Raw genomic sequence first — 27,492 nt, forward strand, 5'->3', positions numbered from 1 at the left:
ATTGTACAGTGGCATAAGAGCACAACAAAATATTTTTTGTTTTTCAACTTTACATGCTGACATCCTCTTGATAAGAGTAGCAATAGTAGCCTTAACAAAAGTAAATACAACATGCATGTTGTACTTGTTATATGAAATTAGGGCTTCTCAAAGACTTGGAGCAAACATGCAATATGGTCCTTATGCTAGGAGAATGACATTCAGAGGCTGATGTCTAGACCTTGAGTATTTTTCTTCTGGGAGAGAGTGTTAGGAGCTTCCTGCTGGACCTGACGCTCCAATCTTTGCTCCAAATCTGCCCAGTGTTGTTCCTCCATTTTTTGCTGCACACACACACACACACACACACACACACACACACACACACACACACACACACACACACACACACACACACACATGATTGGGATGAGAGAGTGATAAGCTGGTTATTGAACATCTTCTAGCAAATCCAAACACAGCTTGGAATATTTATATTTCTGTTTATGCTTACCTTCCTGTGATTCCAGCTCTTGAGGGCATGAGTGGCAGATTGCTCACTAATCTTGGCTTTGGTTTTCTCGCCCTGCTTCAGCCTCTGGCGCTCCTGCTGCCTCGCCTCCAGCCTTCTCTGCAAAGCCACCACCCTCTCGTCCTCGGCTACTCCCTGCTGCAGCTCCCGCCTTGCTCTCTTCTCCTCCTGCCTGCCTCACACCATATGCACATTAGGATACTGTAAATCTCAGACATGCCTTCTGTGTGCAAGCCAGGCATGCGAGTGTCTTAGTTGCTCTGACCTGCGTGCAGCAGCCTGTCCCAGGGCTGTCCTGTGGAGGGCGATGGTGTCCAGCTGCTCCAGCAAAAGCTGCTCCCTGCTTTTCTTGTCCTCCAGAATGCGCCCCCTCCTGTCCTGATGCTCTCTCTGCTCTGCATCCCTCAGCATGGCCAGACGCTCCCGCAGCTCAGCCAGGGACATCTCCCCAAGCAGGTCATGTCCTGCTGTCTTTGACAGGGAGAGGCCAGAATACAGTATATTGTTCATCATAAAAGTCAACCTTCTTCTGACAGAACCCAGCAAAATGCCTTTATACTCTATTATGTTGGCAAGATCCATTCCCCTGCTCACCTCTGTTTCATCCACAAACTTGTGCCTGATGAGGGGGACAGACTCAATGGCCCGGATCTGACAGATAATCTCAAACTTCCTGCTCAGCTCTGCCTGTGCTTCCTCCAGGGCCTGACGAAGGAGTTCCCCACTCTGCTCCGACACTTCCTTTACTGGAATGCAAACGTACACAAAAGCACACAGAAATGAGACCCCAATTCGCCAAGCACTGTCTGCTGCACCACAACACCAAAGCAGGTGTAATTGAGAAAGGGTACATTTCTCATCCCTAGTTAAATAAAGGTAAAATAAAATAATTAAAAATGTGGGAACAGGGGGTGATGTAATGCTATAGTTTAGTCACCTATTCGCTGTTTGAACTCCTGCAACTTCACTTTAGCTGCTTTTGAGTTTTTGTGTCCATCTGCCACCTGTTGTACCAGGTCTCTCATCTCTTTCTCCTCCTGCAACCGCTTGTTTGCGTATCTTTGCATCAGCTTGGCAGTCTGCAAACAATCATAAGCAGGACAGGCTCCATCAAAGAGACTCACAAAGACAGGAACACTTAATATAGCCAATTACCCTTTCTCAACGATTCAATGATTCCAAAACTGAATAACACTATGAACACATTAATAATTCATTCTAATAACACACACCTCTTCCTTCTTTAGCAGTGCAGTCTTCTGGTTGCGCTCCATGATGCGGGTGCGGGCGAGAGCAGCCTCCTCGTAGCTGATGCGACCCTCCAGACGGCGACGCTCCACCTGGGCCAGCTCTTCCTGGAGATCACGCTCCCGCATCTCCTTCTGCCACTGCAGGAACGAGGAGGGCTCGCCCGCCCCCTCCACAAGTTGCTCCATCCTGTGTTACCGTAACACACATTATTAAACCTCTCCACTCTAGCTACCGTCATAAGTGTACCACTAGCGCAGCTAGTTTTTTATGTAAAATATGTCAACTATACAGTCAGCAATAGTGATTAATTCCTGAAGTATAGTGGCACAACTGATATAGGAGGCACAGATGCAGGGATTATATTGTGTCGTACCTGCGTAGTTCCTCCTCCACCTGACGGTTATACAGAGCCCCCTCCCGCAGGATGGCCGTGGTGTTGAGCCTGATGGGCAGGTTGTTAGGCTGGTGGAAATATACAAATACACATGGGTATACACACAAGCACATAGACAAGTGTGTCTGTCAGTTACGGTATATGATTTCTGTATCATGTGAGAGTTACCTTATGGGTGGCTGGGGTTCCAGAGGTGTGGAGTGAATCAAACTTGAGCTGGGCATCATGGCTTCGTACAATCTGGGACATGACACTCTGTAAATCAGACAGTACAGTATGATTAAGCTGGATGGAAACAGGATACCCATATAGAAGAAAAAAAACCTTGAAGCAAGAAAATGTATTTTAAAATCTCTTACATGGAACATTCACCTACCTTGGTGCGCTCAGACTTTTGTGGGTTTGCACACTTGAACTGTTGAGTGTTGGCCTCATACAGAACTTGCTGTGGGTGAAAAAGAAAACCGGGGTTTATTGCATGTATGAGCGCAGGAGAAAACTAGGTGTTAAAATAAGATACCAGACACAACATACCTCTGCCTTCTGACGGTTCCTCTGTTTGACCTCCTCCATGACCTGCTTCTCTTTTGGAACTCTGTAGGTGCTGGTTGGTACCTATGAAACAATAAGCAGCGGTCACTATGAAGGTTATAAAAATAGAATAGCCTATCTACTATGATATTGTGTCAATCAGGTTCTGACTTTGGACCTGTTTCCAAAAAAAAAAAAAAGCATAAATAATATAGTATTCACTGTAGTGTTTTGCAGGCTTTACTGTAGTATTCACTATAGTAATTAATGTAGTCTTTTTACAAATTGTAGTATACTGTAGTATTTACTGTAGTGTTTTTGCAGACATTACTGTTGTACTGTAGTATTTTAGGTGTTTTGTTTTATTATCTTTAATATAGAAGTGGGGTCTTTTTCCTTGAGGAAACCTACTGGAGAAATACAAAAAGAGCAAATGTTCCAGAATCTGTAGGTAGGACTGGGATCTGAACAGATAGTTCAGCTCTTCTGGGGCGGCAGGTAGCCTAGTGGTTGGGCGTTGGGCCAGTAACTGAAAGGTTGCTATGATTGAATCCCCGAGCTGACATGTTAAAAATCTGTTGTTCTGCCGCTGAACAAGGGAGTAAACCCACTGTTCCTAGGCCGCCATTGTAAATAAGAATTTGTTCTTAACTGACTTGCCTAGTTAAATAAATGTAAAATAAATTATATTTTCTGTATTGAACACAATATATATCACCAGTATCGCTACCAACACACCATCATCTGCTCATCTATCACTCCCGTGTTAATCTGCTAAATTGTAATTATTTTGCTACTATGGCCTATTTATTGCCTTACCGCCTCATGCCATTTACACACACTGTATATTGACTTTTTTTTCCTATTGTGTTATTGACTGTACGCTTGTTTATTCAATGAGTAACTCTGTGTTGTTGTTTCTGTCGCACTGCTTTGCTTTATCTTGGCCAGGTCGCAGTTGTAAATGAGAACTTGTTCTCAAATAGCCTACCTGGTTAAATAATGGTGGGAAAAAAAAAAAAAAAAGGTCTATACTTGGCATGTAGGTTTCTCGCTTATGGGTGGCACAAATTGGGATATGGGGGAAGGGAATGGGCAGGGTATATGCAACTTAAATACTGTAGTATTTACTACAGTACACCTGTTCTGCCAGTCACATTCTGTTTAAGGTCCCCAAAGCACACACATCCCTGGGTTGCTCGACCTTTCAGTTCGCTGCAGCTAGCAACTGGAACGAGCTGCAGCAAACACTCAAACTGGACAGTTTTATCTCCATCTCTTCATTCAAACACTCAATCATGGACACTCTCACTGACAGTTGTGGCTGCTTTGCGTGATGTATTGTTGTCTCTACCTTCTTGCCCTTTGTGCTGTTGACTGTGCCAAAAATAATTTGGACCATCTTTTGTGCTGCTGCCATGTTGTGTTGCTACCATGTTGTTGTCATGTTGTGATGCTACCATGCTGTGTTGTCATGTGTTGCTGCCATGCTATGTTGTTGTCTTAGGGCTCTCTTTATGTAGTGTTGTGTTGTCTCTCTTGTCATGATGTGTGCTTTGTCCTATATTTTATTTGAATTCATTTTTAATCTTAGCCCCCGTTCCCGCAGGAGGCCTTTTGCCTTTAGGCCGTCTTTGTAAATAAGAATTTGTTCTTAACTGAAATGCCTAGTTAAATAAAGGTTAAATTAAAATATAAATAAATAGTTTAATAAAGTTTAGTGCTTTTGTCGACTGCTGTACTGTTTACTATTGTGTTCTACAATATACTACAGCATTCTATAGTAAGTACTACACATGATCAAGGCATACTAGTGTGTAGTATAGTATTCTACGTTATACATACATTTATAGTAAATACTGTAGTATTCTATAGTAAACTGTAGTATTTTTTCATGTGGGAGCCTCTGGTAAAACTGAAACTTGAAACTGACCAGCTGGTGTTTCTCCTGCAGGGGGATGGGCTCAGGTGCAGGGAGGGGGCGAGCTTTGGGTTTGGTAAGTGAAAATTCGTGGGGCTCAGTGTTCTTCTTGGTGGATTTTTTAAACTGACTCCCTCTAGACATTCTGGATGCAAGTTGAGCCATCAGAATATCAATCTCAGGGCGCCACCTAGTGGGTGAAAACTGTAGCTATTAGAAAAAGAGATGGCAAAGAGCAAGACAGCAACAGCACATAATAAAGACAACAACAAAACAATACAGAATAAGTGGTGATTCAATGTATTTAGGTATAACATAAATGTCTTTACAGTGCTGCACCTTAGCAGCGGGGCAATCCAGTTCCTCTCCACATAGGCAGCATCATAGATCTGACTCCACTCCCCCTGGATCCAGGTACTGAGGTTTGTGATGTTGAAGAAGAAACTCAGGAACTGCCAAACCATAATGTATACTGTCATTCATAGTCCAAGTACGGTTTCATTACATTAAAGGTCCAAATGCAGCCATTTTTATCTCAATATCAAATCATTTCTGGGTAACAATTAAGTACCTTACTGTATTGTTTTAAATTAAAAATGGTCAAAAATAAACAAAAATAGCTTCTTAGCAATTTCTCAAGCCCAAATTTTGCTAGGCTTGTTGTGGAGTGGTCTGAGTAGGGTTGGGAAAACGGAAAACTAGCTGTTGAGAAAGAGGTTTGGAACTCTCTTTCTTATTGTTCTATTAGCTAATTTACTGCCTGGTGATGTCACCACGCAGGCCACAACTTTATCCCACCAAAACAGACTGATATTTCTGGCGGTGTTTTCAAACAGCTCTTACACTAAAAGGGTATTATCATCATTTTCACAATATTATTCCAACCTTATAGTGTGGAAATATATATAAAAATCACATTTTTGACACTCAAAGGCTAACATTTTTGACACTCAAACTTCATGACCCAAAAACTACCACACAGATAACCCCCTCTATATTAGGGTGAGTGACTAGATTGGCAGAGAAAGTTGATTTCTTTCATGAGCCATAACATTAACCCAAACTGTGAAAAATTTGCATTGTTGTTGCATCCTAACTTCCTAAGTGCCATTAGATCACAGAAAATGTACTTTTCTCACTTTGTGCATCTTTTTTATGTCCAAAGAGTTGACAATCTTGCTGAAGCACTCCAGTCCAAGGTCATCAATGAGGAACATGCTGAAGTAACATATTACTGTGGAACACAAATATAGCAAGCATAGAAGAGACAAGTGGCCAGATCATGCTTTTGAAAGCAATGCCCCCCGCTCACCCATCCAGCATTACAATTGAATCCCTATTCATTCATACATTTAAAACAACAAAATCAACATTGTCTAGAATTCTGAAGATTTTCAAAATAATATATGCTTGAAATGATGTGATGAACTTACTGGCTAACTGGTTACGATCAGCCTTCAGTAAGCATTTCCCACTCTGAGCATAAAAGACGTTGATGACAACATCCAATAACTTTTTTTGCTCAATGCATCCAGAAATGATATCCAGTATAAACTTCTTATCCAAGGCATCCAGGTTCTGGTGGAAGAAAGACAAACTGTTATCTGAAATGTTTGTAATACCGAAGCTGTAGTACGGTATGGATATACAGTATATGGCTCTGGTCTGACCATTAATTGGATCAATGATCTCCTTCCTTATCTTTAAAATCATGCTTTTGTCACACCCTGATCTGTTTCACCTGTCTTTGTGATTGTCTCTACCCCCCTCCAGGTGTCGCCCATCTTCCCCATTATCCCCTGTGTATTTACACCTGTGTTCTCTGATTGTCTGTTGCCAGTTTGTTTTGTTTTGTCAAGCCTACCAGCAGTTTTCCCTCTGTTCATGTCCTGTAGTTTTCCCGGTTTTACCTTTTCTGCCTGCCCTGAGCCTGCCTGCTGTCCTGTATCTTTGCCCCACGTATCTAGATTACTGACCTCTGCCTACCCTGAGCCTGCCTGCCATCCAGTACCTTTGCCCCACCTATCTGGATTATTGACCCCTGCCTTTCCTTGACCTATCTTTTGCCTGCCCCTGTTGGATTATTAAACTGTTGTTAGTTTGACGTTGTCTGCATCTGGGTCTTACCTTGAAACGTGATAGTACGAACTGGCCATGACTGACCCAGCAGACCCGGGCCAGCTCTGCGATGCCATCTCCTCCCAAGGAGCCACCATCGGGAGGCATGAGGAATTACTTCGTGGCCTTATGGAGGTTGTCCAAACGTTGGCTGAACGCCATGACTGGGCGTTGGACATTTTTCTGGAGCAATTCCGCGGGTTGTCTGGGAGGCAGCCTACCACGGTGGTAACCACACAGCCCCTAAGGTAAAACAGCTGCTAGCAGCGCCATCAGTCTGCCTTCTCGGGAGCTCCGCTTACCTCCACCGGAACATTTTCAATGGAGAGCCGAGCACCTGTCAAGCGTTTCTAGCTCAGTGTGCCCTCGTCTTCGAGCTTCAGCCCTCCTCCTTCCCCTTGGATCGCTCCAAGATAGCCTACCTCATCACACTGATGTCCGGGAGGGCTTTCACCTGGGCTACTGATGTATGCGAACAACAGCCGGCCATATGTGTTAGTTCGAAGGGGTTCGTAGGAGAGGTGACGGTTTTTGATGCCTTGTTCTTTGGGAGAGAAGCTCGAGGAAGCTCATCCAGCTTCGGCAGAGCTCCCGCAGTGTGGCAGACTATGCAGTGGATTTCCTGCACGTTGGCAGCGGAGAGTGCTTGGAACCAGGAAGCGCTCTTCGATATGTTCCTGCACGGCATCTCAGAGGAGATCAAGGACGAGCTTGCTGCTCGGGAGTTACCTACGGATCTTGATTCCCTCATCGCGATGACCATCCGCATCGATGAACAACGGAGGGAGAGGAAATTCGACTTCGCTCGCACATCCAGGGATTCCACCTGGCCTCCTCGTCATCCCGGAAGTCTCCGACGGTCCCGTCGCCGAGAGATCCCTACGCTTCCTGACCTCCCCCGAGAGATGCCGAAGATGGCCGAGTCAACTAGGCAGGGCTGGGCTGTCGCCAGCGGAATGGTAATACAGGATCAACACAAAGAGTTGTCTGTATTGCGGGACTCTTTTGTGTCCTTTAAAAAGACCAGGCTCACCGGTAGGAGCGAGTACTCTGGTGGGCCATATGGAGAACTTTTCCACTTCCCTTGCTCGCACCCCTTTTAATGCCATTTTGCTGTGGGGAAACCAGTCTAAATCTCTCCAGGTCCTCAGCCCCTCTCCATTCCCATGGATGATAGAGCGCTAGTTGGCCGCTCTATAGGCCGGGTCACTCATAACACTCCCATCAACCTACGGGTGTCAGGGAATCACAGCAAGACTATTTAATTTCTGCTCATCAAGTCTCCTCAGATTCCCGTGGTTTTGGGATGCTCCAGCCACACAATCCCCTCATCAACTGGTCTATGGGTGCCATCATGGGCTGGAGTCCTTTCTGCTACTTCTATTGCCTGAAGTCAGCGCAACCTGCCCCAGGACGTCTTCCTGGGGGCACGGAAGTTACCGTGGACCTCTCCGTCATCCCTGCGGAGTACCTTGCTGAACAGGGAGGTGTTCAGCAAGGCCCGGGCCACTTCGCTTCCGCCGCACCGACCCTATGACTGCGGGATTGACCTTGTCCCAGGGGCGGCGTAGTGCTAGGGAGGTCTGTCGGGAGCGGAGACCAAGGCAATGGAGACCTACATTGGGGACTCCCTAGCTGCAGGATTTATCGGTCCCCCTCCCGCCAGCGCAGGGTTCTTCTTCGTGGAGAAAAAGAACAAGACCCTGTGCCTTGACTACCGGGGACTCAATTACATTATTGTTAAGAACCGTTACCCGTTACCACTAATTTCATTGGCCTTCGAGCCGCTCCAGGGGGGCACTGTGTTTCCAAGCTGGATCTATGGAACGCCTACCACCTGGTGCGGATACGAGAGTGAGACGAGTGGAAGACCGCCTTCAACATGGCCAGCTGCCACTACGAGTATCTGGTCATGCCTTTTGGCCCCACCAATGCCCCTGCTGTGTTCCAGGCTCTGGTAAATGATGTTCTCCGTGACATGTTGAACCGGTTCGTCTTCGTCTACATTCATGACCCTCTCGTCTTCTCCCGCTCCCCCCAAGAACACGTGCTCCATGTCCGGCAGGTTCTTCAACACCTTCTGGAGAATCAACTGTTTGTAAAGGCCAAGAATTGTGAGTTCCATCGCTCCACCATCCCCTTTCTGGGTTACATCATCTCTGCTGGGAGTGTCCAGATGGATCCCAGGAAGGTGACAGCGGTGGTGGATTGGCCTCAGCCTACGTCTAGGGTGTAGCTGTAACGTTTCCTGGGGTTTGTCAACTTTTATCGCCCCTTTAGCCGGAGTTACAGCACCTTGGCTTCCCCCCGTGTCTGCACTCACCTCGACCAAGGTTCCGTTCACGTGGTCCTCTGCCGCTGAACGGCCGTTCCGGGACCTCAAACATCACTTCACCAGTGCTCCTATCTTGGTTCATCCTGACCCTTCCCGACAGTTTGTGGTGGAGGTGAATGCTTCGGATGTTGGAGTGGGGGCTGTCCTGTCCCAACGTTCTGCCCTGGACCTTAAGCTGCATCTCTGCGCCTTCTTCTCCCACTGCCTAAATGGCACGGAGAGGAACTACTATGTGGGGAATTGGGAGCTTCTCGCAGTGGCTGTCTCATCAAAGTCCAACTGGCATACACAGTGAGGCGTCTCCAGTAGGTTTGACCTCAGGGCAGGGATTTTCAGTACCTGGTTGACTGGGAGAGTTATGGCCCGGAGGAGAGGTGCTGGGTCCCCGTCAGGGACATCCTGGACCCAGGCCTCATCGCAGATTTCCAACGCCGACACCCCGGTCAACCAGGTATGCCCCCAGGTAGGAGAGGGGGGTTACTGTCACACCCTGATCTGTTTCACCTGTCTTTGGTATTGTCTCCACCCCCCTCCAGGTGTCGCCCATCTTCCCCATTAACCCCTGTGTATTTATACCTGTGTTCTGTCTGTTGCCAGTTCGTTTTGTTTCGTAAAGCCTACCAGCGGTTTTCCCCCTGTTCCTGTCTCATGATTGTTCCTGTTTAACCTTTTCTGCCTGCCGTCCAGTACCTTTGCCCCAGCTATCTGGATTATTGTCCTTGACCTGTCTTTTGCCTGTCCCTGTTGGCTTATTAAACTGTTAACTTGACGTTGTCTGCATCTGGGTCTTACCTTAACATGATAACTTTATGCCTTATAATAGGGCATGAAATTAATTAATCCATCACATCCATACATACACACTACTCCATTTAGGTACAGTTACCTCGATGGCCTTTGAAGCATCCTCTGTAAATTCCTCCACACACTGTTTGTCTGCATTGAACTTGTCCAGGAGCAGAGTGGCTTCCTTGATAAGTGTTGCATAGCCTTGTGCCATCTTCTGCTACACCTGAGCATAAGCAGAGTAGGGACAGAATGGCATTGGGGAAATTAAAATCGTCTCAATGAATGAATGTGGTGGGTGGCTGGATTGAGGTAGCTACCTGACCACAATGACAGACGACAGACACATAGATGATAATCTACTGGTTATTAATAAACGTATCAGTGATGCTGGAGGCATTTTCTGACACGCAAAATGTGTACATGCTTGGACCCTTACCATGGATGTCGCAAAGCTATATTGAAAGAACTCAACGCATTCCTTGCAGGACTGAAATGTTGCCGAATAGTTGCTTCATAAATCGAAGGTCTTTAGCAATGTGAAACCCATTTTTTTTCTCAAGGTGCTTTTGTAGCTTCAAAACAGTTCCGATGTTTGGTCGTTGCCAAGTAACACAAAACAGCGGTATTACATTATTATTTACACATTGTGACAAACACCATTATGACATCAATTAAAGGTTCATTTTTGTGATGTGTTCCAACTACTTAATGAAAATAATGTACCAAGATTTTAGAAAAAATATCTATTTTCGCTTGACAGAATCAACAATGATTATGACGTACACCATAGTGACGTAGTGCAAGCCAAAATGCCGCGTTCATGACATCAAGACAACTCGGAAAGTCGTCCCCTCCGAGTAAAAAGTTGCTCCGTTTTTTTTGTCAGGGATTCCTATTGGTTGATTCTGATAGATGTCCGAGTTACTTGGAAGCTATGTGGTCTTATCAGTGCCCGTTCGAAACTACAATGCTAAAATAGGAATGTGAAAATAATAATGCATTTATATTTTCATATCAGTGCCCATTATTCATGCCACAATAAAATTGCTATGTTAAAATGAATCGATCATAGCTAATTGGAAAGGGAAATTCTAAATGTAAATGGTTAACAGAAAATGGTAATTACAATGCTTAATTACATTTACGATTTTCTGTTTACCGTTTGTCTTTTTCTGTTTACCATTTTCAATTAACCATTTTCTAGTTTCATTTTAATTTAGCAATTTAATTGTGGCATTACTCGTGCACACTGATATATAATAACAACGCATTTATACTTTTTACAATCCGATTTATTATGTAACCATTGCATTTTCGAACAGGCACTGATCCCCCTCCATAGACATCTTTCTACAATGAGTTTTGGAGTCGGACATTTCCGAGTTCCCAGTTGTCTTGAACATAGCATTTCCCTGGGAAGGTGGGTGGCGATGTTGTCAACGTGACTGTCATCAAGCAGAGGGAGAGAACAGCTATGGAAGCCATCCGTGGATGATTGCTTTTTCCCGTTGGACTTGAATAGTAGCAGTGAGGCACTAGCCAACCGTAGATTTTGTAGACATAGATACACAACGTAAATGTTCAGGAAATTTGTTAGACACTTGAACTCTTTAAATTACAATTTCGGATATCATATTGGATTCAACATTTCCCACGTAGCTAGCTTGCTAGTCTCAGTAGTCTGTCTCGCACAGGTAGAATAACGTTAACGGTTGGTGACAAAGGAGGGGTAAGGTGGCGAGGTAACGATGAATCGGTTTCGAAAGTGGCTCTACAAGCCTAAGGTAAGTTTGTGAATTTATTATCCTGCTATTGCCAGTAATCGATGTTATTAGCATATATATTGTAGAAAATAGCTTGCTATTTTCCCACAGTACAATAATGATATTGATGCATCTTGTCTTTGGCTAGCTGTATGTAGCTAGCTAGCCTACATGCTAGTGCTGTCTCTGCTAGTGTTATCTTATCGTCTATAAAGTTGTTTTTTTCAGTCTGGCATTTCGATAACTGAAGCTGTGCATTACGAATGGCTGCTTCTCGAAGCAAATTGTCATCAACTGCATTGACGAGATTGCTCAATACAGAAATAAATAACTTTCATTGCAATCTCGAACTGTACCCTACAGCTTTTGTTAACTAACTAGTTATAACAAACGGTCATATGACTCGGACTCAGAATTTATTTAGTTGTTGTAGTTAAAAAAAAAAAGATATATCTGATACAGTAGCAATTCAGCCGAATGAGTGAATGCATTTGACAAAATAAATAAATCAGGCTAGAAACCAATTCTTGGTATAGGGTAAATCTATTTGCATTCAATCACTTTTTGACAGCACCCCCTTTGAGTTGAACTAAACATTCCATACTTAGAAAGTGACATTTTGGACCTGAATGCCAAAACATTCAAGAGATAAAGATGTTCAAAGTTGACCTATTTTGCATACCCCGCCATACCTAGTCTGATTAATTAGGCGGTAATGCACAATTTTGAAACAAAGCACTGCAAAAACTTGGAAAGTTTCCTCACAAGCCATAATGTTGAATAAAGTTACATAGAGTAAGTTTATATCGGGTGTCTGTGTGGTTGGTCCTTCAGTGGGTCGACATTTGAGACAGAATATCCACAGGAAAGTATTGTTTACCTGACTTTTTAGAGAGCCTGTAAGTATAAGGTTAAGCTTGCCACCTAGGTAAATGTAGTTTTATATTGGGTATTCAGTTCTTTCATCAATAGCTATTGAACTAAGCATGCCATGCCAGTGGAAATTGTATCATCTGAATCAGCTGAGGATGCAGAACAATCCAGACATTTCTTTATTTTATTGTAATTTTTAAAATATTTAATTTGAATAAAAACAATTATTCAATTCACACAAAAAAGGTGGTGATTTTACTCCATCCTCTGATTCAGAATATACTATGTTCATTATCATGGCATGATTGGTTCAATAGTTGTTGACGAGAGCACTGACTTTACTTTGGTGCCAAACCTACCAGCTCTCTAAAAAGGCTGGTAAACAATACTTTCCTGTGGCTATTTTGTCTCAAAAGGACAAACACTACAGGTAGAGTAAGTTTAAATGTAATTTTATTCAACATTCTGGATTGTAAGGAACATTTACACAATTTTTTTAGGCTTTAGTTTCAGGCTGTATATAGCAATTACTTGTGTATTACAACCTGATTACACCATACCATCCATGTCTTCATCACTGGAAAAGATAAATGGTTGAGAATGATTTTTATTAAAATTATAATTTTACCTTAAACGTCAATTCTAAAAGCTTGTAAATGTTGTAGCTCAGACCGTATTTTAGATCTTAGGTTTTTGTGTTGTGCCCGCCATCAGTTGAGACACAACATGCTCTTGAATACAGGGTGGGTGCCATGTTTTGGCTAATAAATGTAATAAAAGGGGAATACAATTTGACATTTCAACTTTCAAACGGTACCACAAAGATGGTTGGAGGTCCACACATCAGAGAATGTTAACTTGAATGGGAATATCTGTTGTTTTTTGTTTTTAAATTGTATTGTCAATCCTCCATAGGAAACCTATTGAAATCATAGAAATGTAGATAATAGAATAGACATGAACATTTAAGTTGACATTCGACGGTGGGTAGTACCGGCAGCCATCTATGTGGTAATAGTTAGAAATTTCAATTAAATTTACAAACAACTATGACAGAATCTGTAGGTAGGACTGGGATCTGAACAGATAGTTCAGCTCTTCTGGGGTGACAGGTAGCCTAGTGGTTAGAGTGTTGGACTAGTAACTGGAAGGTTGTAAGATTGAATCCCCGAGCTGACAAGGTAAAAATCTGTCGTTCTGCCCCTGAACAAGCCAGTTAACCCATTGTTCCTAGGCCGTCATTGAAAATAAGAATGTGTTCTTAACTGACTTGCCTAGTTAAATAAAGGTTCAATTTATTTAAAAAAAATAAGATAATTCTAAGAACTACCTTTTACAAGCAAGAGGGACAATCTGGTGAGATGTCTCAGAGAACCAGGGTTACCCAAAGTTATCATTCAGTCGACTCGGTTCGACATCTCACTATGAGACACTTGCAAAACGCCCCGATTTTCCAATCTGTTGTGGTACATGGTAATGTACCTGATCCATCATACTCAATCCCCGACAACTGTACGCCTTGGCGATAGCCTCCACTACCCAATGGGAGAGGCGTTGTTTGGACAAAGCCCTACCCCGAGCAAGATTGATAAAACAAGCAAACAAATAGTTGGTCACAACTCTGGAATGGCCTGGTCCTGTCCATGTAAACTCAGCAAAAAAAAGAAATGCCTCTTTTTCAGGACCCTGTCTTTTAAAGATAATTCATAAAAATCCAAATAACTTCACAGATCTTTATTGTAAAGGGTTTTAACACTGTTTCCCATGCTTGTTCAATGAACCATGAACAATTGATGAACATGCACCAGTGGAACAGTTGTTAACTTCACTAGGGTAGGGGACAGCATTTGGAATTTTGGATGAAAAGCGTGCCCAAATTAAACTGCTTGCTACTCAGGCCCAGAATATAGGATATGCATATAATTAGATCTATAGATTTGGATAGAAAACATTCTAAAGTTTCCAAAACTGTTAAAATAATGTCTGTGAGTATAACAGAACTGATATGGCATGCGAAAATCTGAGGAAAATCCAACCAGGAAGTACTATTATTTGGGGCGGCAGGGTAGCCTAGTGGCTAGAGCGTTGGACTAGTAACCGAAGGTTGCAAGTTCAAATCCCTGCGCTGACAAGGTACAAATCTGTCATTCTGCCCCTGAACAGGCACACTGTTCCTAGGCTGTCATTGAAAATAAGAATTTGTTCTTTAACTGACTTGCCTAGTTAAATAAAGGTAAATAGAAATCATTTTGAAAGGCTGTTTTTCCATTGAAAGCCTATCCACCATACAAAGACTTAGGACCCAGTTCACGGTTTCTATGGCTTCCTCTACATATGGTCAGTCTTTAGGCACTGTTTCTCTTTCAATCAGTGGCCAGTGGAAATTTCCATTCATCAGCCATGCGCCTGATCGGGAAAGCTTTTGTCCGGTTGAAATATTATTGATTATTTATGACAAAAACAACCGAAGGATTGATTTTAAACATTGTTTGGCATGTTTCTACTAACTTTTATTGTACTTTTTAAAAACTTTTAGTCTAGACTTAGTGCACGCATTCGGATTACTGGACAAAACGCGCAACATAATCGCAAAGTGTGCTTTCTCCGTAAAGCCATTTTGAAATCTGACACAGCAGTTGCATTAAGGAGAAGTTTATTTATTCGTGTGTTTAACACTTGTATCGTTTATCAATGTTTATGATGAGTATTTCTGTAATTTGATGTGCTCTGTAATTCTGTAATTTGATGTGGTTTGTTTGGGACAATGCATTTCTGACCATAACGCGCCAATGTAAACTGAGATTTTTGGATATAAATATGAACTTTATCGAACAAAACATACATGTATTGTGTAACATGAAGTCCTATGAGTGCCATCTGATGATTAATTTGATCATTTTCTGCTTTTTGTGACTCCTCTCTTTGGCTGGAAAAATGCCTGTATGGTTTTCTGTGACTAAGTGCTGACCTAACATAATCGCATGGTGTGCTTTCACAGTAAAGCCTTTTTGAAATCGGACACTGTGGTTGGATTTACAAGACGTTTATCTTTAAAATGGTGGCTACAATTTCACTGGCTGTTGTCGAGGTGGGACGCTAGCGTCCCACTTGTACCAGAGAGGTTAAGACACTAACAGCTTACAGACGGTAGGCAATTAAGGTCACAGTTATGAAATCTTAGGACACTAAAGAGGCCTTTCTACTGACTCTGAAAAACACCAAAATAAAGATGCCCAGGGTCCCTGATCATCTGCATGAACGTGCCTTAGGCATGCTGCAAAGGAGGCATGAGGACTGCAGATTGTGGCCAGGGAAATACATTTCAATGTCCGTACTGTGAGACGCCTAAGACAGCGCTACAGGGAGACAGGACGGACAGCTGATCGTCCTCGCATTGGCAGACACACTTGTAACAACACCTGCACAGGATTGGTACATCTGAACATCACACCTGCGGGACAGGTACAGGATGGCAACAACAACTGCCTAAGTTACACCAGGAACAATTCCTCCATCAGTGCTCAGACTGTCCGCAATAGGCTGAGAGAGACTGGACTGAGGGCTTGTAGGCCTGTTGTAAGGCAGGTCCTCACCAGACATCACCGGCAACAATGTCGCCTATGGGCACAAACCCACCGTCGCTGGACCAGACAGGACTGGCAAAAAGTGCTCTTCACTGATGAGTCACGGTTTTGTCTCACCAGGGGTGATGGTCGGATTGGCGTTTATCGTCGAATGAATGAGCATAACAACGAGGCCTGTACTCTGGAGCAGGATCGAGGTGGAGGGTCGGTCATGGTCTGGGGCGGTGTGTCACAGCATCATCGGACTGAGCTTATTGTCATTGCAGGCAATCTCAACGCTGTGCGTTACAGGGAAGACATCCTCCTCCCTCATGTGGTACCCTTCCTGCAGGCTCATCCTGACATGACCCTTCAGTATGACAATGCCACCAGCCATACTGCTCTTTCTGTGCGTGATTTTGTCAGAATGTCAGTGTTCTGCTGGCCAGCGAAGAGCCAGGATCTCAATCCCATTGAGCACATCTGGGATCTGTTGGATCGGTGGGTGGGTGCTAGGGCCATTCCCCCCAGAAATTCCGGGAACTTGCAGGTGCCTTGGTGGAAGAGTGGGGTAACATCTCACAGCAAGAACTGGCAAATCTGGTGCAGTCCATGAGGAGGAGATGCACTGCAGTACTTAATGCAGCTGGTGGCCACACCAGATACTGACTCTTACTTTTGATTTTGACCCCCCCTTTGTTCAAGGACACATTATTCAATTTCTGTTAGTCACATGTCTGTGGAACTTGTTCAGTTTATGTCTCGGTTGTTGAATCTTGTTATGTTCATACAAATATTTTCACATGCTAAGTTTGCTGAAAATAAACACAGTTGACAGTGAGAGGACATTTATTTTTTTGCTTGACTACTGTAAGTCATGGGAATGATCTTAGCAATGAACGTGGCTTTAGAACGTATCATAACGTTGGAGTAGTCAGGGGCAAACTGATTGCATGAAGGATTAACCGAGAGCGCATGATGGACACTAATGAGCTTGGCTGCAGCCAAGGTAAGCAATGGGGCCGCCTTATAAGACAGTTTTAAGATCCATTGTCTCTAGGGGTTCAAAGTGATCGCCTGTAAGTGCATCCCGAACCAGGCCCAAGTCCCATGATGGGGCAAGTGGCTTGGAGATGGCGCACTCCCTTCATAAAACGACAAACCAGGTGGTGAGCCTCGATTGTCGTTTCACCTAGTAGGAAATGGCAGGCTGAGATCGCCGCCAAGTAGATCTTAACGGTGGAAAAGGCCTTGCCCTGTCGAGCAATTCCCATAGGAAGGCGAGAACGGCAGGGATGGAACCCTGAAAAGAGACCAACTCGCGTCTCTCAAAACACCTCTCGAATGCCCACTACTTCAAGTTGTAAAGACCTCTTGTAGAAGGGGCTCTGGCACTCTAAATTGTCGCAACCACGTTCGAAGGCAAGCCCACCGAGTCCAAGTTGGATCTCTCACGGGCCAGGCCCAGAGATCCATCAGCTCGGGATGAGGAGGAAATATTTCGCCCTGTGCTTGGGATAGCAGATCTCTGCACTGTGGCAGGCGCCATGGTTGCGCGTACAGGAGTGGTACAATCTCTGCCAGCCATGGCCAATACAGGGCTATCAGGATGAGGGATAGACCATTCGTTCTCACTCTGTCCAGACTAGGGGGGGATCTGGCCCACCTGGAGGGAAGGCGTACAGAAGCATGTCTGGCCACTTGTAGGCCAGTGTGATCTTGTGATCTTTCATCGCGAAGAACAAGCGACAGTGCTCGTTGTCCAGCGATTCATAGAAATCGACGGCAGCCCTGCAGTAATGCCCCCACACCTCCTCGGTGACTCAGGATGAAGTCGCCACTCCCCTGGTAGGTGGTTCCCTCGCGACAGTAAATCCACACCTGAGTTTAGTCTGCCTGGCACATGGTTTGCTGTGAGAGATAACAGCTGTTCCCTGCTCTATAGCAAGATCTCTCTCTCGTCAGAGAGTGAAATTGACGGAAGTGTGTTCCTCCTTGGCGGTTGATATATGCCACCGTAGACGTATTGTCCAACCTGACCAGGACATGTTGGCCCTGTAGGAATGGACGGAAGTGCCTGAGGGCTAGTAACACCGGTCTGAGCTACCGGAGAAGGCTGCTGTCTTCTTAGGGATCCTCCACTTCTGGGAGGGAGGCCTCATGGGAACGCCCTGGGCGAACATGGACTTCTGGGGCTTTGGGTCTTGTTTCCATGGTAACAGGGAGCCCAGCGCCTCAGTCTCCTTTATCTTTGACTCGAACCTGGCCTGTATCTTCAATATGGCTGGACCAAACAGTCTGGTGGGACCGATCTGTCCATTCAGGATCTTTCCCATCTCCCTCTGACACCCTTGCGTTGTTCAGCCAGAGGGCTCTCTGGCCAACGGTTGCATGCGCCATGACCCTCCCAGAAGCCTCAGCGGTACACTTGAGGGTTCGAGTCGTATGGTTGGCAAGGCGACTTAGCACCACCATTCTTCTCCAGGGAGTCGCTCAGGTCCTTAGCCTGCACCACCATGTAGATGGAGAGGAGGGCAGCTGCGTTCAAAGAGTGCTCCACCTGAGATGCAAATCGGTAGATCCTCTCCTACACGGACACGGTGAAGTGTTTCATTAGGTTGAGCGAGCAAGAGGAGGGGTAGAGGAAGAGGAGCTCAAAGCCTTCGGGTGGAGGTGCTCAGACAGGCTGAGCCAATCACGACGACTCCATGCTGTGCATATCCAAGTGGGGGTAGCGAGTCACAGGAGAAGGTGACTTGAGTGGCTCTGCCCAGGAAGACTCCAACAATACCAGACAGTCTGGGAAGGCTGGTACACTCTGTCGGACAGATGTAGAAATATTCTGAAATTCCATCCATCCTCATCTTCTTGGGAGGCGTGGGATACTTCAGGGGCTGCCTGATGCGACAAGAGACATGCCATTGTCCTCACTAGGGCTGTTGCGTTGACCGTATTACCGGCACACCAGCGGTCAGGAGTCATGAGTAGGCACGCGTTGCACGCGCTCCAGCAGGTATATCTCACTGGTCACCCCCAAAGCCAATTCCTCCTTTGGTCGTCATTCCTTCCAGTACTCTGCTGCCCATGACTGGAACAAATTGCAAAAATCTCTGAAGCTGGCCTCCCGGTTGGCGCAGTGGTTAAGGGCACTGTACTGCAGCGCCAGCTGTGCCATCAGAGTCCCTGGGTTCGCGCCCAGGCTCTGTCGTAACCGGCCGCGACCGGGAGGTCCGTGGAGCGACGCACAATTGGCCTAGCGTCGTCCGGGTTAGGGAGGGATTGGTCGGTAGGGATCTCCTTGTCTCATCGCGCACCAGCGACTCCTGTGGCGGGCCGGGCGCAGTGTGCGCTAGCCAAGGTTGCCAGGTGCACGGTATAGCCTCCGACACATTGGTGCGGCTGGCTTCCGGGTTGGATGCGCGCTGTGTTAAGAAGCAGTGGGTTGTGTATTGGAGGACGCATGACATTCAGCCTTCGTCTCTCCCGAGCCCGTACGGGAGTTGTAGCAATGAGACAAGATAGTAGCTACTACAACAATTGGATACCACGTAATTGGGGAGAAAAAGGGGTAAAATTAAAAAGTAAAAAAATCATTAAACAAATCACTGAAGCTGGAGACTCACATCTCCCTCACTAGCTTTAAGCACCAGCTGTCAGAGCAGCTCACAGATCACTGCACCTGTACATAGCCCATCTGTAAACAGCCCATCTATCTACCTTCCTCATCCCCATACTGGTATTTATTTATTTATTTTGCTCCTTTGCACCCCAGTATCTCAACCTGCACGTTCATCTTCTGCCGATCTACCATTCCAGTGTTTAATTGCTATATTGTAATTACTTCACCACCATGGCCTATTTATTTCCTTAACTTACCTCATTTGCACTCACTGTATATAGACTTTTTGTTTTCTTTTGTTCTACTGTATTATTGACTGTATGTTTTGTTTATTCTATGTGTAAGTCTGTGTTGTTGTATGTGTCAAATTGCTACGCTTTATCTTGGCCAGGTCGCAGTTGAAAATGAGAACTTGTTCTCAACTAGCCTACCTGGTTAAATAAAGGTGAGGAGAAAAAAATATATATATATATATATATATATATATATATATATATGAAGGCAGTCAAATTCCACATGACCGTTTGGTCACGGTAATTAGGATTCTCCAAGCTCTAATGCTGCTGCTGGTTATTAGTAGCCTACCAAACTTGCTTAACTGCCTGGTACTCAGCACTCTATTGTCCCTCTATTCACTCTGATGCAAATGTATTCGAAAATCTAATCAAACACTTCATGAGCTCATGTTGCACAACATTTCTGTAAGCTATGCAGTTGCGGGAGAAATTGCATACTGATGGCCGCTATAAAAAGAGGAGGGTCCCATGAGCTTTCTATAGGCTAGGCCTACTATATTTATTCATCTGCTTTCCTAATATTAAGCACATTGCTTATATTTACAACCGAAGTATAGCCTACCTGGATGGCATGAAAATAAACCAGTGTCCTCCATTCGCTATTTAAGTTCATAGATGACATGTATTCTTTCCCGCTGCCCCTGTTTAGATATAGATGCATGATAATGGTCCATTTCTAAATCATAACAAATGTCACATATATTATTTAGTATTTGTAAGACAAAATCAAATCAGGAATAGGCTAATCTTGTCACCCATCAGACTATCACTTGTGAATGATGCCCAGCATAAGAAACAATGCCTTTTTTTGCAACATGTTCAAATCACCTCATGTAGCCTAGGCCATAGGCCTGTATGTTTTAATAAGGTTTGTTTCACAACTAAAGTGGTAAAATAACTTCTTAAAATGAAGCACATTTATCCGCTTTACAAGGGGTGTAGAGTCTAACTGGCATATATAAGCAGCTCGTGAGTTTCACATTTGGGGAAGATAAAAATAAAAATGCACGTTTATAATAAAAGCAATACATGTCTAATCTCATTTGTAGTCACTTTTGATAATGGTGTTTTCCGCTAATGGAACATTCATGCTTATAGCCTACTATCATGCCTACTATCACTTATAATGTGAAGAAATAGTCTAATAGTTTATCAACATTTTAAGCTAAACTTTCTTATCTGTTGCGTCAGCCACATTTTGTAAAAAAGTTGTTTTGATGCTAGTGGTTGGTTGTGTTCATTTGGGATCTATCGCATCCCACAACTGTCCCAGACTGTTTGGAATGTTTATTTCTCGCACAGAATATAATAGGTTGACTTTTGTACTATGGGGGATAGTAGATTGACATAGGCTAGTGCTTTTGCTGTTCGTTAGGCCTACTCATCTTGTTGGCAGACGAAAAGTAAATGTGGACAGTTCATCCAATATCTTCAATATACACCTCAGAAGGATGAGCACAGTTGCATCCCCATTGTGTCTGTCTTAACTTGTAGCCTGTGAGAAAGACCCGTGACGGCGTGCCGTGTGAGTGAGAGATGCTTCGGATTGCGCAGCAGACTCAGGGAGAAGGGCACAACGCAGCACCCTGGGCCGCAAAAGGCATGTCTTTTTTTAGGTTGCATTACAGCCACAAAGGGGATGAGGGAGTGAAATTATAGGCATTATCAAGTGCTTGTCAAGTTGGGAATGTGTGACTGATGTACAGGCTGCGCAAAAAAACAAAGCAGAGCTCAAGCCTTTCAAACAACTTTTTTCAAATCATCATTAGTCTCATCATGCAGCCTTACAATGTATTAAAAATCCAAAAATATAGCCTAGCGTTTTTAGAACTCAAGTTACATTAACAACTCTAAATTAAGCATATAGGAGTACCTATTTCTTTGTTAACCGCTCAACACAGAATAGTTGCATGTGCACACTCCCTCAAATCATTGAGAAAATATTTATATTTTATTCAGCATTGTTCAATTGTATTCTTCATACTATCAAATAATATAAAATAATGCCACGGAATTATAAGCTAATCTTGTCTGCTAAATGAACTAGTGTAGCCCACAGCCATTTGGCATAGCCAGATCAGGACCTAACATAAGGACAACTCAAAGAATCCTATTATTTTCTTCTGAAATAGAGTACATTTTCTTCATATCATGCTTCTTTAGACCTGTCTAAAATAAATAATGGATTTGTTGTGAAGGTGTAGACTATATTACACAGATTTCTTAGACTTTTTAAAATGTAGATGTTCCAACGGTCAGCATCAGTAGCTTGTAGGCTATTTGTGGAAGCCAGGAGATGCTAAATGTGTTTATTTTAATTAACAGTCAATTACCGTGAGACCAAGTTATTTGCTTGACAATCACCAACTGACAAAATTTTGTGACTGCCACTGCCCTAGTCCTCAATTCCGGATTTGTTGGAATTAAGGTCTGCCCCCTTTGAAAGTTGGGGGTTCTCCGAATCAGCCTGAAGCGCAGACGGAGGGGATGCCTGAATAGCTTCTCCCTCCTCTTGTACTTCGTGGTCAATGGAGTCATCCTCGAGCAAGGACGAGGCCAATACTTTCCCATGTACTTCGCTCTAAGGACACCGGAGCCAAGCTCAGCGCAATGCACACAACTAGCGGGGTCGACAAGAGCCTGCATAGCGGGTCCAACGCCGAGGCAAGTAGTACAGAGCGGATGGTAATCAGTCCCGGACATGTGATGCCTGCTATTGCCAGAGCAAGCTTTGCTAGGCTTGTGCTGCTTTTTCTCCCTCATCTCTGACAACTTGGACAGTAAGCCTGTCGATATCTCGTTTCGACCAGATGGACAAAAGCAAATGGAATTGCCGGGAGGCTAGCTAGCCACTCCATGCACTGCTACTACGACGCAAAGTTGGGAGAGACACAGGGTAACGTGAGCTTAAGCCAGGTAAGCAGAAACCGAAAGCTTTATTTACCAGGGTGTTGGGAAATAAATGCAGTCTTTATACTTTCAGTGTAATGAAAGTAGAGCCAAAAGTAATGCTAGCTAATTAGCTGGCCATCTTCACCAGAGTGATGATAGCCAGCTAGCCGAGCCATCACGTGAGATACCAAGTCCCAACTCGGTCTGTAAACCAAGTAACTTGAGGTAGAAGGAACGGCAGGGTTATCTTTCACAGGGGAATGTAAAAGAGATGGTGCTTCAAAGGTGGGGTAACACACTGAAGAAACCGCACTGCTCGTGCTTGCCAAACAAACTGAAAGAGTGTTTAGCCCAGAGGTTGCTAGCTAAAACATCAGTGTTGCGGTTAGCCCAATAACTAGCCAAGACACTCAAGTTCAGCTAGCTAACTCCGAACAGTGGGAACCGACGGAGAGCTAGAGACCCCGGTAGAAGTAGCTAAAATTTGTGGTAACCTGCTATTAGCGGGGTGCTAAAGCATTGGAGCTAGCTAGCTAACAACGCTAATTGTGTGTAGGCCAGGCAACAGGTGTACGTAGCTAGCTCTGCTGAGGTAACTTCACTCGTTGAAGTGAAGCTGAAGTTAACAGAATTCCTGAAATAGAAAATGAGCCACACAAAGCTCCGTGGTGGGGTGGTAACCCACACTGAAAGGAACAGTTAAGTTGAGAGCGGGTTTTCTGAAGAAAGCCTCTTAACTGGCTACTAACCAGATAGTGACAAAATAGACCTGTGAAGAGGCAAAGAATGAGGAAACCAGAGCAGTGCAGGGTATTATATAGACACACGGGGCGTACACCAACAAAGCTCTGATGGGCCCGTTAGGCGTGATTGAGTAAGGCTTCAACTAATGACCCGCAAAAGAGGGCGTGTCCCATAGTGAGATGTCAAACTGAGTCGACTGAAAGAGAACAGTCCTTGCCGCATGGGTTATGTTGCGAGGTTGTTCCCGTCTTTCCTACAGAGTAAATTTGAATTTGATCCTTCAGCAACTATCTCCCCATAAATAGATGGGGACATTTCTTAATGTCCTATTATGCTCCTGCAGCTCAGAGAACACTGTTAGGCTAACTCCCTCTTGATTGTGCTCCATTTCAGTGATTTTGTCAAGATGTTAGGGAAAGTATTTTTGCAACCAGAATAACATAAACATAGTCATTGACAGCTAACACAATTGCTTCTCAGTACTTTTGCCAGGAGGAGTACTCTGCATTGCCTTTTCTGAGTATGCAGAGGGAAAGAATGTTGTGATATTACTTTTACCTGCCACTAAGTCTGTAGCATTCCCCTCTGACAGTGTTGTTCAACACCACATAGCTTTGTCATTTACAAATCAACTTTAAGTTGTTTATTTTTTAACTAGGTTCTCCTGGAGATAGAAAAGCTAAGGCTATTGATATTTTCAGAGTTGCGCTACTTCCTAGATAAGTCACATAGGGAGTCGTTTTTATTTCTCTCTCCTGCAAAACAATCGCTTTTCAGTGCTTTAAAGAACTCTGGTATGAAAGTGCAAACTACCTGAAAATAAGACCCACTGCTGTCCCCCCCAGAACACTGTACCCTTGGACTGTTGGAGGAAAGGCTTTGGCTATAGGGCAAACGTAGGATTAGATGATTTACCCACATCTACAATGTTGTAAGATGAGATGGCTGTCATTCCTTCTTGCTCTGTTAAACTGGTTTTGCTGGTTTGGTCTGAATCGTCTCTTTCTGTAAAAGGTTGTTTAGAAACTGGGCCTGTTCTGTTTTACATTATTTGGCAGATGCTTGCTTGCTGTACAAGTACAGGTTCAAGTGCTCTACTATTATCCAATTATGGGGCAAATGCATTGAATCATGAACTAAAATACTAATAATAGATGGCTGTTTTATCCTCAATACCAAAAATGAAATACGCAAAGTAAGAATAAAGTGAGCGGAAGGTAGACGATGGGGTCAGTGTTCATGGAGACGTGGTTGACTGCACATGGCAGCAGACGGGGACAAAGACAAGACCTGGCTAAGGTTAAATCAAAGTTGATTTGTCACGTGCTTCATAATGCAATGGGTGAAATGCTTACTTACGGGCCCTTCTCAAACATGCAGAGAAAAAAAAGACGAGGTCTAAAGGAATATAACACGAGGAATAAATCCACAAATAGTAACTATAAACACAGGGTACCAGTACCGAGTCGATGTGCAGGGGTACGAGGTAATTGAGTACATATAAGTAGGGATGAAATGACTAGACAACAGGATAGATAATATACAATAACAGAGTATATGATGAGTCAAGAAGTTAGAGCTAAAAGGTTCAATGCACATAGTCTGGGTAGCTATTTGGTTAACTATTTAGCAGTCGAATGGCAGTGGAAGGTTTCCACTGAGCCAACATGGCCTCTCACCTCCTCATTCATAAGAAAGAGGAAGAGAGATGTCAGCAGGCTAAACCTGCACATTTGTCTCCCCTTTCCTAGTGTTATTCTATCAGGCATTCATTGACCTTCAGCCACACACCACCTCATCTGTCAGTGTGACAGGCCCAAAACCAGCGATGAGCCAGTCGGGCACGCTCAGCTCGCCTCCATCTGCCTGTATAGCCCGAGCAGATGGGAACAAAGCTGGGATGCTTTTCATTCCTCGCTTGCCAGTTGCCACTCTACCCACTAGCCAAGCACATTAGTACCCGCATTTATTTAAAAAACACATCCCTCCCCCATCCATTCACCCAGTTACAAGATAATATATACTGCATTTTGAGATAGAAATGTCATGGATTGCAGCTTAAAGGAAAACTCCCCCCAAAACCACTCATTCCTTTAATTTACCGTGCTAAATGACACTAATATGTGAACAATATTTTTTGTGAACAAATGTTTCATTTTGGTATTATAATAAGGTTGGTAGCAATATGGAAAATAATTGTGGAAATCTGTTGCAGCTCAAGTCAACTACAAAATCCACAATGCAATGTTCCCATTATGGGCAGGCTGGCTGGCTAGCTAGGTAGCTAGCTAGCAAACATAGCTACACACAATAACACCAAAGACAATATCAGCTAGTTAGCTGTAAAATCGCCTAAGCAAACTTCACTATCAATTTCGGAGTCTACAATCTCACCATTGTGAATGGACCAAGTACTTTGAGGTTGCTCTAAAGCGGAAAGGTGGTATAAACGAGTCAGGAGCAGGTTTTCTTAATTGAACAAAGTTCTCTATTGAGGTATTTATTTTCTTCTCAAACACTCCAACACAATCAAGGATGATCTCCTAAGGAAAGCACAAATCTTATTCTTTACAAGAACAAGGAACACAAGGTGAGTATCTTTAAACTATAACATAAATCACGGGTGTGTCACCACCTTAACGATCCATTCGCTAAGGGAGCTCTTCATGAACGGATTGTTAAGACTGTGACACACCTGCGATTCTGGGACAAGGAGCGCTCTCCTTCAAGGGAGTCTATTGGTCGATACCTCAATTTCGTAAACAATAAGTACAGCATTACAAATATTTTCAGAGATGTGAGATAATTAACTTGTTATCTGTAATATCGTATAGCTTTGGAATCGGGACATTACGTACAATACCAGTCAAAGGTTTGGACACACCTACCCATTCAAGGGTTTTTCTTTATTTTTTACTATTTTCTACATTGTAGAACAATATTGAAGACATCAAAACTATGAAATAACACATATGGAATCATGTAGTAACCAAAATAGTGTTAAACAAATCTAAATATATTTTAGATTCTTCAAAGTAGCCACTCTTTGCCTCGATGACAGCTTTGCACACTCTTGGCATTCCCTCAACCAGCTTCATGAGGAATGCTTTTCCAACAGTCTTGAAGGAGTTTCCACGTACGCTGAGCACTTGTTGGCTGCTTTTACATTACTCTGTGGTACAACTCATCCCAAACCATCTCATTTGGGTTGTGGTCGGGTGATCTGATGCAGCACTCAACACTCTCCTTCTTGGTCAAATAGACCTTACACAGCCTGGAGTTGTATTTTGGGTCATTGTCCTGTTGAAAAACAAAAGATAGTCTCACAAGCTCAAACAAGATGGGATGGCGTATCGCTGCAGAAATCTGTAGTCCCAATGCTGGTTAATTGCGCCTTGAATTCTAAATAAATCACAGACAGTGTCACCAGCAAAGCACCATCACACCTCCTCCTCCATGCTTCACGGTGGGAACCACACATGCGGAGATCATCCGTTCACCTACTCTGCATCTCACAAAGACACGGCGGGTGGAATTAAAAATCTCAAATTTGGACTGTGAAGACAGATTTCCGCCGGTCTAATGTCTATTGCAAGTCTCTTCTTCTTATTGGTGTCCTTTTAGTAGTGGTTTCTTTGCAGCAATTCAACCATGAAGGCCTGATTCACGTAGTCTCCTCGGAACAGTTCATGTTGAGATGCCTGTTACTTGAACTCTGCATTTATTTGGGCTGCCATCTTAAGTGCAGTTAACTCTAATGAACTTATCCTCAGCAGCGGTAACTCTGGGTCTTCCTTTCCTGTGGTGGTCCTCATGAGAGCCAGTTTCACCATAGTGCTTGATGGTTTTTGCGACTGCACTTGAAGAAACTTTCAAAGTTCTTGACATTTTC

General features: G+C 43.9%; 2 protein-coding genes across 4 annotated transcripts in view; one reads left to right on the forward strand and one right to left on the reverse strand.

Moving 5' to 3' along the window:
- Position 1: 1 nt before the first annotated feature.
- Positions 2 to 10,061, reverse strand: LOC139383987 (cilia and flagella associated protein 99). The gene is made up of 15 exons (XM_071128617.1): positions 9,948 to 10,061; positions 6,042 to 6,186; positions 5,748 to 5,842; positions 4,948 to 5,060; positions 4,621 to 4,798; positions 2,691 to 2,771; positions 2,533 to 2,601; positions 2,325 to 2,411; positions 2,136 to 2,224; positions 1,744 to 1,948; positions 1,449 to 1,590; positions 1,106 to 1,257; positions 777 to 982; positions 494 to 683; positions 2 to 323 (listed from the first exon to the last, which is right to left on the reverse strand). Exons 1-15 carry the CDS (start codon positions 10,059 to 10,061, stop codon positions 201 to 203), a joined length of 1,989 nt encoding a protein of 662 aa, XP_070984718.1. The 3' UTR covers positions 2 to 200.
- A 1,232-nt stretch (positions 10,062 to 11,293) lies between these two features.
- The window catches only part of LOC139384012 (zinc finger, FYVE domain containing 28), a 55,800-nt gene continuing 39,601 nt past the window's right edge, over positions 11,294 to 27,492 (forward strand). For 2 of the 3 annotated variants that reach the window (XM_071128640.1, XM_071128641.1), the window contains exon 1: positions 11,300 to 11,634. In XM_071128640.1, coding sequence (XP_070984741.1) covers positions 11,599 to 11,634 — 36 coding nt within the window. In that variant the 5' untranslated portion in view covers positions 11,300 to 11,598. Of the gene's footprint in view, positions 11,635 to 27,492 lie in introns of all 3 variants that reach the window. The other variant, XM_071128639.1, reaches the window with a different exon arrangement.

Source organism: Oncorhynchus clarkii, chromosome 25 (assembly GCF_045791955.1).
Source record: "Oncorhynchus clarkii lewisi isolate Uvic-CL-2024 chromosome 25, UVic_Ocla_1.0, whole genome shotgun sequence".
NCBI lineage: Eukaryota > Metazoa > Chordata > Actinopteri > Salmoniformes > Salmonidae > Oncorhynchus > Oncorhynchus clarkii.

Coding starts and splice junctions, on each gene's coding strand:
- LOC139383987 (XM_071128617.1), bottom strand. CDS start 10,061: ATGGCACAAGGCTATGCAACACTTATCAAGGAAGCCACTCTGCTCCTG. Junction 2,412..2,532: donor AAAAGTCTGAGCGCACCAAG/GTAGGTGAATGT, acceptor TCTGATTTACAG/AGTGTCATGTCCCAGATTGT. Junction 324..493: donor AGAGCTGGAATCACAGGAAG/GTAAGCATAAAC, acceptor GTGTGTGTGCAG/CAAAAAATGGAGGAACAACA.